The sequence below is a fragment of the Prionailurus viverrinus genome, chromosome A2 (assembly GCF_022837055.1).
Source record: "Prionailurus viverrinus isolate Anna chromosome A2, UM_Priviv_1.0, whole genome shotgun sequence".
In the NCBI taxonomy this organism is placed as follows: domain Eukaryota; kingdom Metazoa; phylum Chordata; class Mammalia; order Carnivora; family Felidae; genus Prionailurus; species Prionailurus viverrinus.
The window spans coordinates 164,572,667-164,591,563 of record NC_062562.1 but is presented as its reverse complement, the minus strand read 5'-3'; the positions used below and the strand labels follow the sequence as shown (position 1 = coordinate 164,591,563).

The following is an 18,897-nucleotide window of genomic DNA, read 5'->3' as shown; positions in this document are numbered from 1 at the left end:
GAGTCCTGTGTTGGCATGTGTCTCTGGTGATTTGAGCATAGGGCCAGTTCTCTAGATCTTGTTTTCACTGCTTCACGATGATATACTGAACTGAGTAATTTAATGATACTTTTATAAACTGTTACACTGTTTTTGTATAAGTGCTGAAACGTGCAAATAATGTAATATTATTTTTACTGCCAATTTTGTGCATACATGCAGAATGTCATAATGCACATAATTAAAATATTTTAGTTACTGCTAGTTTAGCCTCTAAACATAAGTTTACCTTGATTTTTGCTAGACTAAACATGTGATTTACATTTGGATAAAACAGACTCATCACAAGTGCTTCTTGTCTTAATTGTTCCCATGTGCTTTCTTAATGATTGGAAATGCAACACTTCAATATTTCTCTTCTCAACTTATTAAAAAAAAAAAAAAAACCATCTCCATGTTTTCTGAAATGCAAAGTCTGTATTTTAGAAATCAAATCAGTTAAAGATGCCTTTTTAAAGAAAAGATCTTACCGTCATTATTTAAATGCTTTTAACAGTATAGGCTCATTTTTGAAAGGTTTTGAGGGGATGCCTTTGTTTGTTTTGTTGGTTGCTTATGTGTAATACAGAGATTAATGGTCCCCCCTCCCCCCACCCCATCCAGAGTTTTTAATCCCAGTATATGGACTTTGAGGTATACAGCTGAGTTATATCATAGTAGACCAGAATTCAGGTAGAGCTTTAAGAGTGGTTAAGATTTTGGCAGTCATGTCTCAAAGAGTAATAATTGTAACTTAAAGCATGATCAGGTAACATACAGAGTGACACATAGATGTTCAGTAATGGCAACTTGAACATTTTCCAGAGCGGAGGAGAAGCGGTAAGTGGGTAGCATTTAAGGGGCAAAAGCAGAAAATGCATGTTGGGTCTAGATTGTATGTAGGCGGCTGTGAGACAGGCTGTGCCAGTTGCCGTTTCTTCTCCAGGTTGCTCAGAGGTCTCACACCAGTGACGTGACCTGATGGGTTACAGGTTTTGGCAGGGTAGCTCTGACGTCAGTATTGGAAATGAATTTGACACGAGGGTTGTACTGATGAGTTTATTGTGGTTGGAACTAAGTGAAAACTTGGGTTCCAGGGAAATATATCGGCAATGCTAATTGAAAAGAAGAAAGGGACGTGAGTGATAGTGATGTTAGAATAAGTCGGAGTCTGCTACTGAACGGATGTGAGGCACAAGGAAACGTGGAACACAAACCGAATTAGACTGTATGGGAGCCAGGTTTGCCTACAGGTAATCAGGCTGTAAACTAGAAGCCCAGAACAGCGAAGACCGGCTGTGCGTGTGTGTGTGGCAGAGGGTGGCAGTGGAGGCGTGACAAATTTAGTTTTAGACCATTGTTAGTTAGAAATGGGACACACACGTTGTTCTGACTTCTAGGCGGACTGACTCGCAGCTGTTCGAGGCTATAGGTGAAAATCGAGGAATTGCATGTGGAGTGACACTAGCTGAAGTTGTGGGAAGGCTGAGGTTTCTGAAGAGGATGTGCTGCCATAGCACACAGAATCTCGAAGAACTCTTCAATTAAACGTGACCAGTCACATGCTTAACTCACCTGGCTTGTAGTGCGCGTGCAATTACGTGTTCCTTTCCCTTTTCCTTTTCAAGGATTGGGTGAAAGTGAAAAAATAAAACAGTGACGTCGACTGAGTGAGAAGCATAGAATCTTAGAAATGAGGATTGTTAGAGACAAGTTACAATGTCAGGTAGGATGAGTGCCTGAAAGACGTTCCATCGGACACTAAGATTGTTGGTAATCCTCAGTGGGGTAACTTCGATGGGAGGGTAAGAAAGGGTGCCAGAGTGTAACGTGTGGACAGTAATCCAGAAGGTCAGAAAATGGAGAAGGGAGATTTCGAGAAGACTGAGATAGAGTAACTTGAAATCACTTTCACTGAAGGTTAAGTGAAGTGGCTTTTCAATTGTTACCATGATTCATTCCTTGAAAGAGGTTACGTTTATAAACTGGGATGATCAGGTTGGGGGGGTATGGTAGATTTGAGAGAAAAAGAGACACTTCTTAATTAAAATAACAATAATGAGGAATGCTTGGCATTTATGTGTCCTCGAACAAGTTATTTAACTTCTAGGTCTTTGCTTCCCTGGTGCTACCTGTAATAACCCTAGGCTCCTAGGGTTATTATGAGGATCAAAGAGTTAATATGTGTAAAGCTTTCAGAACAGTGCTTGGCATATAACGAAGGGCTTGATAAGCTATTATTATTATGAAAAGTTTCAATATGGCCATGTTGTGCTTAAGATAGTGATGACAGACATGGGTCACATTCCCATTACCAGTAAAGAAACTTTTGTTAATGCTAATTACATGAAAGACATTTTGACATTTTTCTTTTTCAAATATTTATTCAGTTTTGAGAGAGGGAGAGAGAGAGAGAGATGGAGCGTGAGCAGGTGAGGGGCAGAGAGGGGGAGACACAGAATCCGAAGCAGGTTCCAGGCTCCAAGCTGTCAGCACAGAGCCCGACACGGGGCTCGAACTCATGAACAGTGAGATTGTGACCTGAGCTGAAGTCGGACGCTTAACCCACTGAGCCACCCCAGGCGCCCCAAGATGGTTGACATTTTTCAGTGAAATCTCATATCCCTTAATGGAATCTACTTTTCAGTGAAGTTGAAAATAGAGGTGGCATTCTCCTTTGAATAAAAGCAGAAACATTGTTCCTTAATCTTATCCTTGGCATGAATATAGATACACTGGGACACTTGTCGCTGTGGAGTTCTGATCCAGTGGGCCCAGCTCTGCCATGTAGGAGAACAAGCCCTAACTGGGAAGTCAGATAGCTCTTAGGAAGTCCTGGAGACAAAGTCCTGAAAACCTGCAGGTGACCAGCCTCAGTATCTTCACACATAGGACCTGGAACTCTGTATAGTAGAGTGTTGTTCTAGTCAGAGGGTCTGGTAGGTGAAAGGACATTGTGTAGTGTAAAACATGTGGGTGAGACACTGTTCTTGGTTATTCCTTTTTCTAATGGTATGGCAAAGTGATTGTTAGGAGTACTCTACCATTATACCAGCCGGGCCAAGTATTAGCCAACTCTGTCACTGTATTTTCATTTGTATGGTTGATGGGTGATGGGTGAAGTGGATCTCCTAGTGTTGTTCTGGCTGTTGCAACAGAGGCCTTGTGTTTATTATTTCAGAGTATGTCTCTAATTTGGGAGGAGGTTTTTGAAGGTGCAGAAAACTGCTCGGATAAGGACAGTTGGCTAATTCTTAAATTGTTCGGAACAGTAGATCATAGTCAAGGTTGGAGTTACATGCTTTAGGAGAGGAAGGGTCTTATGGTTTGCCTACTGGCTGTTTGGAAAGAAGACAGGTATTTGACGCTTGTGCGTAAGGTGGGATGAGAGTTAAAAATGTGTTTGGGGGCTGAAAGGCAAGCCAGTAATGAAAATTAGGTCCCAAACAGAATGTACGTATTTTTAGCAATAATCATCTGTTTGATAATAGTAGATGAAATATTTCTTGTTCCAAATAATTTTAGAACAAGTACCAATTTAATCATAGATGGTTTTTTGTATCAACAGGAGCAAGAGTAAAATGTAAGGAAGCATTTGCTTGTAAATTTTGAGTGAAGAAGAGAAAGACTATTTAATAAAATGTAGGAGCATTTGCTGGGAGAGTCCTTTTTGTGGAGCTAATATGTATTGAATAGTGAACTGCATATAGGCGCTTGCTGAGAACCCCACATACGTTGTGTCTGTGACAGTAGGGAACACCTTCACGTTACAGGAATAGTGATTGAGTCCCTTCCGACAGGAAGCAAAATTAAGCTTCTAACGGGTAGCACAGTTAAGCTCTCAGACTCCAAAACACATGCCATTTTCAGTATACCATGATGAAGTAAACAGAAGTACAGGGACCATATTGCAAAATATAACCGAAAGTCATTCTTTACGCAATATTTTAGTTTAACATTGAAACAAATCCTACTTTTAAATAGTGCTAGAAGTTTTTCTTTAGACATGTTATTTATAAATAAGCTGCTCTTTAAAATTATTTATGAGTAATATGCAAACTGAAGTGGTGTTTTCTTCTTTGAAGATGTGTTTTCGCGGATGCCACTCATGAATGGCCTTATTGGACCCAATCCTCACCTCCCACATAATTCTTTGCCTCCTGGAAGTGGATTGGGAACTTTCTCTACTGTAGCACAATCCCCTTACACTGATACCAGGTATTGGAAGCCTTCATTTTCCATGGAAACTTAAATAACATTAATTTTTGTTGTATAAATGCTAGTCTGTTTTAAGTTCTTGTGCACTAAGTGTACGTTCGTGTATCAGGATCTTTGCTGCAGGTGATCTAACATTGTAGCTCTTTTGTAACAAGAGGGTTTAATGAACTTGTGCTTGCCCACAGTCTTTAGAAGGTAATTTTATATTTACAAAGTAAAGTTATTTATTATCTGCCAGGGATAAAAATCCAGCATTTCATCCGATGGCAAGTGATCCTAACAGCTCTTGGACGTCATCCGCTCCCACGGTGGAGGGAGAGAACGATACAATGTCAAATGCCCAGAGAAGCACGCTGAAATGGGAGAAGGAGGAGGCTCTGGGTGAAATGGCAACAGTAGCACCTGTTCTCTACACAAACATCAATTTCCCCAGCCTGAAGGAGGAATTCCCTGGTAATTCACACCTAGTGTGGCTCTCTGTGTTACCCACCGCCCTGAGTAGGTCATGCTGCCCTGCCTGCCGGTGGTTTCCATCGGTGACTGTGGTAGGAAGTCCATGTATCAACACTAGTTTTCATCTTGTATGACTGTGTACAGTGAGAAGATTCCATAGATGTCTAGAAACATCTTGATAGAAATAAACACTACCTTATCCAACAACGACAAAAATCAGTGGCTCAGTGCAGGGTTGTCTGTTAAAGGAATATACCTACTCTTTCTTTTTTAAAAAAATTTTTTTTCAACGTTTTTTATTTATTTTTGGGACAGAGAGAGAGAGAGACAGAGCATGAACGGGGGAGGGGCAGAGAGAGAGGGAGACACAGAATCGGAAACAGGCTCCAGGCTCCGAGCCATCAGCCCAGAGCCCGACGCGGGGCTCGAACTCCCGGACCACGAGATCGTGACCTGGCTGAAGTCGGACGCTTAGCCGACTGCGCCACCCAGGCGCCCCTCCTACTCTTTTTCAAGTACTACTGGTCACACTTTGATTTGCTGTTGATAGATGAGCATATCTGGTTCTGTTGAGTTGCTTTGTGTCAATGAAAAATTATCCTTAGATCAGAGCTACAGTTTTTTTAAGCAATTCTCTTCAATGCTTTAATAGTTTTACTGTGTGATTCTAGAACCTCATGAAATACTATGTTAAGGCTGTTGACCTGTCACTTGATTTCCATTTTCTTTGAGTTTTGAAGCTTTTTAAAAACCTCGTTTCTACTTTTACCACTGTTGATTTCACCCATCTTTCATTTTGTTTACTGTCCCAACACTGTAAGTTTCATAGCAATGGCTTGGAATGATTGGTTTTGCATGTCTTTGTTGTGCACGAACGCTGGTGAGGTGCTTATGTATAATTACGATTACCTCCTTTTGGTCCGACTGAGAGACTTCTCTGGAGGACTGATGTTTCACGAAACTTTTAGCTTTGGTTCTTGCAGCATCTTACATGGTTGAGAGAAGTTATTATGTTTGGTTTAACATTTTCTCAGCTGGTTAGCCCCTTCAGTTTAAAAACTCCCCCAGTCTACAAGTGAGATTCTTAATAAGGCCATACTACATTCAGCAAATCCTCATTTGGCCTACTGCACGCCCGGAACTTTGTGCTGTACAAAGAGTTACTCACTCGTGAACACACAGCCAGAATAAGTTGAACTGTCCACACCACGTGGCGATGCGTCCTGACCGCAGATCCGTAAACGTGTGGACCATGCTTTTCTGTTGCAGACTGGACGACGAGAGTGAAGCAGATTGCCAAGCTGTGGAGAAAAGCGAGCTCGCAGGAAAGAGCGCCTTACGTGGTATTTACCAAACCTCCCATGTGTCCTGTTGTTAAACACAGTACCCAAACCTTACTTTTGTTGTCGTAGGTTAATAAAGATTTTCTGTTGCAGAAAACACATGTTAATACTTGCACAACTAATACACAGCTTTGTTTTTATAGTGATTTCCTATTATGTCTTGAGATAGGATGTGGAGTTTTCTCATAAGCTAGTTGGTAGAACAAGGATATTGAAGATTGAAATCGGTTATTTTAGGAGCATGTTTAATTCATTTCACTTTAAAATTCTTTTATCTCTTTGAAAGACTACTGCTGTTTGAGGCTGCATCAGTGTGCCTCAGTCTCTTCCACAGTAATCTCTCTTTGTGTTAGGTTTAGTCAAGACTGTATCTTGAAAGAGACATATCTAGACACCTTTAAGGAGCTTTTGAAACATGAACTTCGCAAGGGATTGTTAGGATATTTTATAAGGTCCACAGTTCAGGTGGTGAATTGTTTTCTCCCAAAGAGCCAAATTAAGATTGTCAGCTGGATCCAAATCCTTGCTTCCATTGTAAAGCATATTAAGTGGACATTATTATTTAAAAAAAAATATCCCGTTACCTTCCAACTTGATCTTCAGGGTACCTGTTGTCAGTGATAACGATTGGGTAAAGCAGAAACGTTTTCTGATGTGTTGACAATGCTTTGTGTTTTAGCTTGATTATACAAAGGTGGTAGTGTAGTTTTAGCGTTCCTCGGTTGTGTTCTCCAATGCTAAGCTCCAAATTCCAGAGTTTAGATTTGGAGGATTGACTTGATATTTTCCTTTTCTCTAAATTAAGAGGGATGCCGATGTTTCTGTCTTTGAAGGGTCTGTGAAGATAAGGGTTGAAAATGGCAGATTACCTCTGGGTTCTCCGGCCTGGCTCAGATAGAGAGGTGTCCTCTGTGGAGGCGACATGCGTTAAAAACGGGAGAGGGTGGGGTAGTGTCCGGATGCTTTCTGGGCACAAGAGTCCAGAAGCTGTGAAGGATTCTATTTCAATTCCCTTCAACCGTTTAACCCAACTTTTTCTTAGAAAGTTCATCATAAGTTTTATTTCTCGAAACATGTTAACGTCTGCTGGGAGATAACTTTCTTCTCCTTTTCTCAAAGCAAAAAGCCAGAGATAACAGGGCTGCTTTACGCATTAATAAAGTACAGATGTCAAATGATCCCCTGAAGAGGCAGCAACAGCAAGACAGCATCGATCCTGGCTCTCGCATTGATTCGGACCTTTTTAAAGATCCGTTAAAGCAAAGAGAATCGGAACATGAACAGGAATGGAAATTTAGACAGGTATATGGTTTTTTAAAATAATTTGCTTTTAGATTGTATTTTTGTTTTTCGAGAGGACAGGAAGTAATTCATGTCATTATTTCAGAAGATAGTTCTTACCAGAGTTTGAAAACGTGGTTAAAAGTTGACTTACCTTTGGGGCGTCTGGGTGGCTCGGTCGGTTAAACATCCGACTCTGGATTCCGGCTCAGGTCACAACCTCACAGTTCATGGGCTCGAGCCCCGTGCCGGGCTCTGCCCTGTGATCGGGCGGAGCCTGCCTGGGATTCTCTGTCTCCCTGTCTCTCTGCCCTTCTCTTGCTTTCTCTTTCTCTGTCTCTTTCTCAAAAGTAAATAAATAGACATTGCGAAAATACCCACCTTTCTCAGCAAACTGTATTTCAGGCGACTGGGGAAGCTCATTAAAATGTTGCAAATAGCATATTGCCCGGGGCATAGCCACGGTGCTCTGTGGTGGAGTTTATAATCACCTGTGCTCTTCCGGAGTTTATAATCTTATAATCTGACACGGGCGCAGTCTGGCGACTGGTGACCTCCGACACACTAATTTCCCGTGGCTTTTTTCCTCCCGTGACAGTCACGTTCTTCCTTAACCACGCGAGTGCCTCTTCTTTCCTGTCTCGCAGCAAATGCGCCAGAAGAGTAAGCAGCAAGCCAAAATCGAAGCCACGCAGAAGCTCGAACAGGTGAAGAACGAGCAGCAGCAGCAGCAGCAGCTTGGCGCGCAGCCCCCCGTGGCCCCGTCCGGCTCGGACACGCCGAGCAGCGGCATACAGAGCCCCCTGACCCCCCAGCCTGGCAACGGGAACGCGTCTCCTGCGCAGGCGTTCCATAAGGACCTGTTTCCGAAGCAGCTCCCCAGCGCCCCCTCGTCCGCGTCGTCAGACGACGTGTTCGTGAAACCGCAGGCTCCTCCCCCGGCTGCAGCCCCGGCCCGAGGCCCCGTCCAGGAGAGTCTGTCACAGCCTCAGACCTGTCAGCCCCCTTCACCACAGGTGTTTTCAGCTGGGTCCGCTCACTCCCGGCCACCCTCCCCAGTGGATCCTTATGCAAAAATGGTTGGGACTCCGAGACCACCTCCTGGGGGCCACGGGTTTTCCAGAAGAAATTCCACTGCCCTGGTGGAAAACTGTGCTCCTCTGCCCCCAGTCCCCAGGCCTGCTCCGGTGAGTGAGGCCACGGCAAATAGGCCGTCCCCAGTCAGAGACTTCTGTGCTTCCTCCACGGCAAATGGTGACCCCTATGCAAAGCCTCCAGACACGCCCAGACCTACGATGACCGACCAGTTTCCCAAGCCCTCGGGCCTCCCCCGGTCTCCGGTGGTTGCCGAGCAGACTGCAAAAGGCCCTCTGGCAGCTGGCACCAGCGATCACTTCAGCAAACCGTCTCCCAGGGCAGATGTGTTCCAGAGACAGCGGATTCCTGACCCGTACGCACGGCCCTTGTTGACACCCGCACCTCCCGACAGTGGCCCTGGGCCCTTCAAGGCTCCGATGCAGCCCCCGCCACCTTCCCAGGATCCCTATGGGCCGGTGTCGCAGGCACCAAGGCGACTGTCTGTGGACCCTTACGAGAGGCCTGCGTTCGCACCGAGACCTGGAGATAACTTTTCTCACAGCCAGTCAGGTGGCCCATACAGCCAGCCTCCCCTGACCCCACATCCGGCAACAAATGAGTCTTTGGCCCATTCCTCAAGGGCTTTTTCCCAGCCTGGAACCATGTCAAGGCCGACATCTCAGGACCCGTATTCCCAGCCCCCAGGGACTCCACGCCCTGTTGTAGATGCTTACCCCCAACCCTCGGGAACATCTCGCTCCAACCCAGACCCCTACTCTCAACCTCCTGGAACTCCCCGGCCCACCGCGATTGACCCCTACAGTCAGCAGCCACCAACCCCAAGGCCGCCTACACAAGCAGACTTGTTTGTGCCGCCGGCCGCGAACCAGAGGCATTCGGACCCCTATGCGCATCCCCCTGGAACACCAAGACCTTACTCTCAGCCACCAGCAGCACCAAGGCCAAGGATTTCAGAGGGTTTTCCTAGGTCCTCAATGACAAGACCGGTCCTCATGCCAAATCAGGATCCTTTCCTGCAAGCAGCACAAAATCGAGGAGCAGCTTTATCTGGTCCATTGATAAGGCCGCCTGATACATGTTCCCCAAGTCCTAGGCCACCTGGACCTAGTCTTTCAGAAACTTTCAGCCGAGTTTCCCCGTCTGCTACTCGGGATGCGTATGAACAGCCTCCAATGACTCCAAGAACTCAGTCTGACTCTTTTGGAACAAGTCAAGTTGCCCATGATGTTGGTCAGTCAAGGCCTGGATCAGAGGGGAGCTTCAATGCGCCTTCAAACTCTCCAATGAGTTCTCAAAGCCAACAATTTTCCAGCGTCTCCCACCTTCCTGGACCTGTACCAACTTCCGGGGTCACTGAGACGCAGAGTACCGTAAACATGTCACAAGCAGATACAGAGAAATTGAGACAGGTAAAAACATGTTTTAAATGTGTCATTGCGGAAAGCTAGGCATTTCATTAAGCTGAGTAATTTCTACACAGATGTTAAATTTATCTTCTTATTCTGTGGAATTTGTTCCGCAAAGAAGAAAAATGAAATTGGTAAAATTATAGTACAATTGAATTTGATTTATTCTGCATCTGATTTTTGGTTGTCATGAATTTGTTCAAAAATTTGAATTTTTGATCTTTATGACTCTTAAAGCTTTCACAGAAAGCTTTCAATTTTGGGATACTTGTGTGGCAAGGAAAAAAAAGTATCTAAATTATTACTTTGTTTTTATAATCTGTTGGGTAGTTAAGTATGACTAGTGTTCTTTCCAATGCTTTGAACGTTGAGATATTTTAAGCATTTTTCGCAGTACGTTTTGGAAGTATTAAGACTTAAGCCATTCGTTCATTATCAGAAATCCCAGGGATCTTCGTTTCTTTCCATCCAGCGGCAGAAGTTACGTGAAATCATTCTCCAGCAGCAACAGCAGAAGAAGATGGCAGGTCGGCAGGAGAAAGGGTCCCAGGATGCAGTAGCAGGGCCTCTTCCAGCGCCCCTGCAGCACTGGCAGCCGGACAGCATCAGCCAGGCTTTTGCTAGGGCTCCGCCCCCCTATCCCGGGAGCATCAGATCTCCTGTTGTCCCTCCTCTGGGACCCAGATACGCAGTTTTCCCAAAAGATCCACGTGGACCCTATCCTCCTGATGTTACTGGTATGGGGATGCGACCTCACGGATTTAGGTAATGCTTTCAGTTTCGTGCCAGCTTCGAATTACTAGATGGAAATAGACAAATGAAGTTACTCCTAAGAGGCTGTTACTCCTTTTCACTTTGCGATTTCCTTTGAGGTATAATCAGTGTTATTTTCCACTAATGGGAGGTCATGGGTTTTTCTTTTCGTAACCTCTGAGAACTCTACAGACTCTAAAAACATTCCCTTGGTTATTAAGCATTGGCTGAATTAGGGTTACGTTATGGCCGCAGTGATGTGGTTTATCACAGCAGTCAGACCTCTAAGATGTCACTACCACATTCTGTGAAAGCCTCCTGTGATGTGTGGAGTGAGTATTGTCCTGTCCCTGAATTTTCCCTTTTAACTTACATTGTCAATAATTGTGGCGATTTCCAAATTGATGGGATGTTTTCCTTTAGGAACTTTTCTCGGTTAGAGAGGGTTGTGAAACTAGTGGTTTTGTTTGTTTGTTTGTTTGTTTGAAGTGGCTGGTAGAAAGGTTGGAGCCAAACATGTTAAAATAGAGTGTTCCTTACGATGTGCTTTTAGTTTTCTCACTTGTGGGTTTTAGTCTAATACCTACCGCCATGTTACAGTCTTATCCTTAACGTTCCTTTTTTTCTTCCTCAGTTATACCTGTTGCTCAGCTTTATATTTACTTATAATTTACTTTTAGTTCTTTCTAGAGTGAGCTACAGTGTAAATAATAAAAATAGTCCTAGGACGCCCAGGCAGCTCAGTCGGTTGAGCGTCCAGCTTCAGCTCAGGTCATGATCTCACAGTTTGCAAGTTCGAGCCCCGCATCTGGCTCTGTGCTGACAGCTCAGAGCCTGGAGCCTGCTTCGGATTCTGTGTCTTCCTCCCTCCCTCTTTCTCTCTCTCTCTCTCTCTCTCTCTCTCTCTCTCTCTCTGCCCCTCCCCTGTTGACGCTCTGTCTCTCTCTCCTTCAAAAATAAATAAATGTTAAAAAAAAAATAGTCCTACAATTTATTCATCTACTAAATTTTTACACATTATACCTGTCATTGTTTATCTCTTAATGCCTCTGTAGTCGTTCCTCTCAAGCACATAGATCAGTCTATCCAGTCATCATACCTGTGCCTTTGTCTTCTCAAGGACAGAAGGCCTATAAGCCTTCTTCAAGCATCCCCCCAGTCAGCCTGCTCCTTGCAGCCTCCATAGATATAGAAAAAGGAGAAGACTCTTACTCCACTGCAATAGTATTAAGCTTCTTTCTAAACAATTGATTCCATCTGCTTGGTAGCAGGTTATGTTGTCTTAGATCATACGCCTTTAGAGCTCAGAGATGGTGTACGTTATAGGGTACTTAGCAAGAATTACTTGCACATAGATACTTTACAAGTGCTTTCTAATGGTGCCAGTTTTGTTTTGCTAAGTTGTTATATTGGGTATCATTAATTTTGCATTTGATTTTAATCTAGAGTTTTTCCTTTTTAACCCAACTGTAAATTCAACATGATACTTAATAATAACAATTTACTTCTTCTACTTCTTCTAATTCTTTTTTTTTTTTTTTTTTTTTTTTTTTTTTTTTTTTAAAAGATTTGGATTTCCAGGAGGTAGTCATGGTACCCTGTCAAGTCAGGAACGCTTCCTTGCACCTCCTCAGCAAATACAGGGGTCTGGAGCTCCTCCACAGCTGAGAAGATCGATGTCCGTAGACATGCCGAGGCCTTTAAATAACTCGCAGATGAATAACCCAGTTGGCCTCCCTCAGCATTTTCCACCACAGAGTCTGCCGGTTCAGCAGCATAACATACTGGGTCAAGCTTTTATTGAACTGAGGCACAGGGCGCCCGATGGAAGGCCGCGGCTGCCCTTCACTGCTCCTCCTGGCAGTGTTCTAGAGGCACCTTCTCATCCAAGACATGGAAACTTCATTCCCCGGCCAGACTTTCCAGGCCCTAGACATGCAGAGCCCTTGAGACGACCTTCTCAAGGCCTGCCAACCCAGCTACCTTTGCATCCAAATTTGGAACAAGTGCCACCATCGCAGCAAGACCAAAGCCATCCCGCCCATTCATCTTCTATGGTCATGAGGTCCCTGAGTCATCCCTTAGGTGGTGAATTCCCAGAGGCCTCTTTGTCAACATCTACACCAGCTGAAACAGCATCTGATAATTTACAGATAACCACCCAGTCTTCTGATGGTCTTGAAGAAAAACTCGATACTGATGACCCATCTGTAAAGGAACTAGATGTTAAAGACCTCGAGGGAGTGGAAGTCAAAGACTTGGATGATGAAGATCTCGAAAATTTAAATCTAGACACAGAGGACGGCAAGGGAGATGAATTGGACACTTTAGGTAATTTGGAAACTAATGACCCCAACCTGGATGACCTCTTAAGGTCAGGAGAATTTGATATCATTGCGTACACAGATCCAGAACTTGACCTAGGAGATAAGAAAAGCATGTTTAATGAGGAACTAGACCTAAATGTTCCCATCGATGATAAGATAGATAATCAGTGTGGGTCTGTTGAGCCAAAAATGAAGGAGCAGGAAGACAAGACTGTGGTTCCTTCTGATAAACCTTCTCCGTGGAAAAAATCCACTGGTACCGGTGAGATAAAAACAGAAGTACTGTCTCCGGATTCTAAAGGGGAAGGCAGATGTGAAAGTGAGAAAAGCAATGAGAGTAAAGACAACGTCGGCACCCCCAGCTCACAGGCTTCAGCTCACACAGATGTCAGTGACGGAGAAAAGGCTGTCCCGCAGCCCTGCGACACGGATCTGCTGGAGAAGAGAACCCCCCGAGAAGCCACTGGCTCCACCCCAGGTGTCCGCGGCTCCGCGCAGCTGCCTGCGGAAGACGTGATGAACTCTTGCGGCATAACCGCATCAACTCCCGTTCTCTCGAGTTTACTTGCTAATGAAAAATCTGATAACTCAGACGTCAGGCCCCTGGGGTCCACGCCACCCACGCTGCCGGCCTCACCATCCGGTCACATGTCAAGTTTGCCGCCTCCTTTAATGACACCGCCCGGGCACGTGTTGGATAGTACCATGAATTCTAACGTGCCAGTAGTCTCTAGGGTAAACCATACTTTTCCTCAGGGCGTGCAGGTAAATCCAGGATTCGTTCAGGGTCAGTCACCAGTTAATCACGGTTTTGGGACCGGAAAACCTGCAAATCAAACTGTGCCTCTCACGAGCCAGTCTGGACCCCAGCAGCTGATGATCCCTCCCACGTTAGCCCAGCAGAGTAGAGAGAGGCCCCTCCTCCTGGAGGAACAGCCTCTGCTTCTGCAGGACCTTCTGGATCAAGAGAGGCAGGAGCAGCAGCAGCAAAGACAGATGCAAGCTATGATTCGCCAGCGGGCAGAGCCGTTTTTCCCTAACATCGGTAGGAATGCCCTTGGCTTTTGTAGTCATGGCTGTGGGCGTCAGGGTGGCATGCGGTAAGCTTCCGGGATTTCGGTGTTAAAAGGACACGTGGACCAGAGCAGCGAGAGTCCTGTGTTTGTGCCTTCTTCCGCTTTAAGATGAAAGCAGTTAAAGAGTGTTAGGTTCCTCCCAGGAATCAAGAGATTTCAAAGCTCTGGGTTTCAGACCTCGCTTCTCTTTCTTACGGGATGGTTTGACAGAAGTGGCAGGCATCCTCTTGCTTCCCATGTATTCTGAGTCACTGAAAGATGAATTTCAAGAAATTACGATAGAAATAGACTTCCCACTGTCCTTGGTGTACGACAAGTGCTTGGCAAAGTTTGGCCACATAAAGTTCTTTAACTTATTTCCAATACCTTATGAATTTGAAAACAGCCAAAGCCCGTAAAACATCCGAGTGCGTCCAGTAGTAAGAATTTGTAATCGAGGCACACGTGTCAAAGGAACGCTTTGTTCTAAACAGTAAGATTGACGTTCTGTCCTATAGACCTTACCAATCTTGTCCTATTGGGAGGGGATCCAGTTTTCATTTACATGCAAAGAGGTCTTCTTTTCAGTAGGTCTGTCCTTATTGCCAAGCTGCACCCTCAAGAAACAGACATGTTTTACTTTTAAAAGTGATAACCGGTTTGGTGGCATTCTTAGTATTGGAAGTACCCGCAGTGTCTTGTTCATGATGCTGCATTACTAAGGAAGCCGTTCTGATTAGCCTGGCAGAAGTTTGGATGAAAAGGAGTTGCATTGCTTTAGATGATTGCCGTCGTCTCCCTTAAATGTGGCAGGCTTCTTGTTCTGATTTTTGCACGACTCAGGTATTGGAGCATTATCCAATTATGGATTGCTGAGATGAGATTAAATTCAGGATAAGGTTATTAGCATTTCGGAATTCCTCACCTGGTACGAAAAGCTGTAATAGTGATTATTATGAGGATTATGAGTCTATAGATGACATGATGTTTATGATAGTTACTTTATCTCTTAGTGTTACTTGAACCAAGTACTATGAAATAAGTAACTTTGAAATATTTCTTCTTTAGATTTTGATGCAATTACAGATCCTATAATGAAAGCCAAAATGGTGGCCCTAAAAGGCATAAATAAAGTAATGGCACAAAACAATATGGGCATGCCACCCATGGTTATGAACAGGTAGGTGAAGATGTTTCTCGTTTCTATTGTGCTTCAAGAAGTCCGTGAATTGTTACTAGTTCCTAGAAAAAGCATATAGTACCTAAAAAAACTTATATATCCCGGGAATGAACACTAGATACTTACATTGGTTGTAAGGTCAGCTGGGTGTGATCGAGTGCAAAATGCTATACAAACGTAAGGATTTAATTTCCATTAGTTTTACCGTAGACGTAATAAAACATCTAGAGGATGGTTGGAAGGTTGACTTAGTCAGAAAAGCTGGTGTATTTAAGTGTGTGTTCTTTCAAGTACCTGTAGTTAATCTAACTAAAAGCTGCTTGGGACAGAGAGTCTTTCAACCTAAATTGATGAAGATGAGAAGATACACAAGACGATAGAGAGAAAGCTGTTCTGTTGAGAAAAGAAGATAGTTTACTTAAGCCTGTGACTATTTTGTATTCCATCCAACGAACAATGCAGAGAAAAATGTGGGACATTTCAGAAAAGATCCTGAGTGGTTAAGGCAACGGTGAATTCGTTTCTAAAATAAAACGTCCCCAAACTGAATTTGAATCAGAAAAAAAATGTCAAGGGGACAGTTGAAAGTTAGTGGTTAGAGAATTAGTCTTTTCACTGCTAGCAGAAAAATGGCAATTCTGCATTAAAGAAGACCGTAAGAGTTGTTAGACTCTGGATTTCTGAAATTGGTGTGTTTATGCTCCCCAAGGTGGATTAAATAACCATTGAGCAGTCTTTCTTAAGTTTTGATTATGGACTACTATCAGAATTATGTGGTAGTTGTTTTTTTTTTTTTTTTTTTAATTTTTTTTTTAACGTTTATTTATTTTTGAGACAGAGAGAGCGCGCGCGCGCGCGCGCGCGCGCATGAATGGGGGAGGGGCAGAGAGGGAGACACAGAATCGGAAGCAGGCTCCAGGCTCCGAGCTGTTAGCCCAGAGCCCGACGCGGGGCTCGAACCCACGGACCGCGAGATCGTGACCTGAGCTGAAGTCGGACGCTTAACCGACTGAGCCACCCAGGTGCCCCTGTGGTAGTTTTTTTTTTTTTTTTAAAAAGCGTAGGTTCCTTTACTCACCTGCGGGTTTCCTGAATCAGAATATCTGAGGAGGGTGCTGGTGTGTCTTTTTTAGTGAACACCGTGGCTTACTCTTCTGTGTGTTGCGGTTGAGAACCTGTCAACAGAGTAGGCATGGAGCCTCAATTTAGCCTAATTACCATGCTGAAGGACTTTTTTAATAAAAAGGATTATGGGTGATTATGGAGTTGAATATAAAATCTGCATGAATTTAAGATCAACATGTTGTTTCAGGTAAATTGGGAATCCTTAAAGGTATAGTTCTTCTCCATTGTTGAGATACCTTAGATATGGTATATCTAAGATATACCTTAGATATGGTCACGACACATTGTTGAGGTCAAAGGAGAATAGTAGTTTCTAATGATTTTCATTATTGCACAGCATCTGTTACCACAATTTCTCTATTACAGAGGTTTTTAACTTTTTGTTACGACCATTTTTGACATTCCAGTGAAGTCTTTGAATTCTTTCTTGATGTTTTCTATGCAGAACCAAAAACGTAGTATTACAAGGAAATCAATTATATTTGAAATAAAGTTACTTAAATTTAAAATTATGGTTTATATGCTTCTTAATGCATTAGTAAATTTAGCAACAGATCTGATAACTACCATAATTTTCAAGTATGTAATGATGAACATAAATGACCAATGAGGTGTGCACAGCAACTTTGGTTATGAAAATAATGTGAGTTCGGTTTGTGACAAAGTCATGGTAGTGCTAAAAAGTGCAGTTTGCTGCCTGTATCAAAATGGAAGGAAATGCTGAATTTCATTTAGCTCTTAATGTAAAACAGAGACCTCAAGTTTAAAAAAAAAAAAAAAAAAAAAAAGGAGCCTCAGAATTAGACCAGTGATCTCTCAGCATGGGTCCCTCTCCCAGTGAGAGACACAGTTAGGATTTCGAGTGTTGTTTGCTCTTGTTCTGAGTGCTCTGAAGAGGGGCTGAGGGTAGTCCCTCCGTCAACCAGAGTGCTGTTGACTGAGGCACACGGACAGTGAGTGATTATTTGGATCCAGAGATCATTCCAGATCAGGACTGTAATGGGGGTAGGGAGGTGACAGATAAATCAAAAACCTGAGTAAAAAAACTTAAAAAGCATACATTCTAAATTGCAATGGTACATAAGTACTGATGTACAATATTTGATATATAATTTGGACATTATGCTTGCTGTATTAAAGCATTTGGTAACTCTTGAGGAAGTGTTTTCATTAAAGCAGTAATGTTCTGTGAAGTTTTTATAGCTCTAATTAGCATAAGTCACATTTTGCCCAACAGTTTTAGCCTTACAAGACTTGTTCTTGGTCAATGACAAATTTTGATTTGCTTTAAAATTGAGAGACATCTTTTAGTTTGGAATACAAAATAGGCTATGGATTTTTTTTTTTTATTGCAGAATAATTAAGGACTTACAGTATCATATGAGTCTTAGGTGTACAACGTAGCGATTTGATATTTATATTATGAGATGGTTACCACGGAAAGCCTAGTTACCTACCGTCTGCCCCTGTACAGAGTGTCACAGTGTTACTGACTGTATTCCCTCTACATTACATTCCACCTCCTCCCTCCTTCCTTATTTTGTAACTAGAAGATTGTAACTCTTAATCGCCATCACCTACTGTGTGCATTGTCCCCCTCTGGGCAATGATCGGAACAAGAAATAATTTTCTAAGAATTTATGTCAGAAGTGCCTTCGCTACATTTTTTATCCGGAAGACGTGAATTAATTTTATTTTAAGGCACAGTGAGGCCTGTAATAGTGAGACCCCAGGAGCAGCCCGGTTGGCAGCTGGCATCTTTCCGCAGCCTCTTGGTGGTTGTGGTGGAGGTTACGTGATCTCCGCGTCTTCCTCTCACCGTGAGTGAAGTGGGAGCAGAAAGCGTCCCCACCTCACGACTGCAGGGTGACGATTGAGTGGGGCTTTCGCACGTGTTTCTGACGCCGTTGCGCTTTCTCCCTGGAAGAAAACATCGTTACGCGCTTAAAAGCAGTTTTCAAAACAGATAAGAAGCAAAATGCTTTTCGTCCTAAACGCTCATCATGTTGACACTCAGTACTTCGTTTCCACAGGTTCCCCTTTATGGGCCAGTCAGTGACCGGGGCGCAAACCAGCGAAGGCCAGAGTCTCCTCCCGCAGGCGATGGCCCAGGTACTGCCGCTCGTGACCAGTGCCCGTAGCCGCCGCGTTTCCCTGTGTTTCTTACCGAACCCGACTCTCTAAGTCAGGCCACTTTTAGAAAGTAGTAGAAACCGTAAAACACCGCCAGAATATATTACTGGCTCAGCAGCACTAAAGACGTTTTGTTACTTTTTAAGGCAGAGACCAGTTGAGGTTAAAAAATCGATAGTTTCTGAAAAGGACCTATATAGTTAAGAGTTAGGATGTCATTTGGAGGGAAACCAAATGCGTAGGGTTCGGGGTCTTGCTTTTGTTTACTTTGAACTCCACCAAAAAACCGTTTTCACGCCCTACGTTTTGGAATTCATCCATGACATTTAAAATGTAAAACTGCTATAAAGTAGAAAATAATGATTATAATCCTTCTACTTAGCTATAGATAGTCGTATTCTGTTTATTCCTTGGAATAATGTAGTTTTTTTAAGATACTTTACATTCGTAATAATCAGGTTTAACTGTCATATTTAAACGTTTAGTGCCAAGCAATGTCCAGAGGAG

The 18,897-nt window shown here is 43.5% G+C and overlaps 1 protein-coding gene across 28 annotated transcripts in view; it reads left to right on the top strand.

Annotated features, from left to right (window-relative positions):
- Nucleotides 1-18,897, top strand: part of KMT2C (lysine methyltransferase 2C) — a 288,674-nt gene that overhangs the window by 235,578 nt on the left and 34,199 nt on the right. For all 28 annotated transcript variants that reach the window (XR_007150131.1, XR_007150130.1, XM_047848684.1 and 25 more), the window contains 9 exons: nt 4,104-4,236; nt 4,475-4,689; nt 5,959-6,032; nt 7,152-7,334; nt 7,961-9,820; nt 10,290-10,582; nt 12,138-13,942; nt 15,021-15,132; nt 18,291-18,369. Coding sequence is in view for 26 of the 28 variants with exons in the window: in XM_047848684.1 (XP_047704640.1) it covers nt 4,104-4,236; nt 4,475-4,689; nt 5,959-6,032; nt 7,152-7,334; nt 7,961-9,820; nt 10,290-10,582; nt 12,138-13,942; nt 15,021-15,132; nt 18,291-18,369 (4,754 nt within the window). In the remaining 2 variants the exon portion in view is untranslated. The remainder of the gene's footprint in view (nt 1-4,103; nt 4,237-4,474; nt 4,690-5,958; nt 6,033-7,151; nt 7,335-7,960; nt 9,821-10,289; nt 10,583-12,137; nt 13,943-15,020; nt 15,133-18,290; nt 18,370-18,897) is intronic.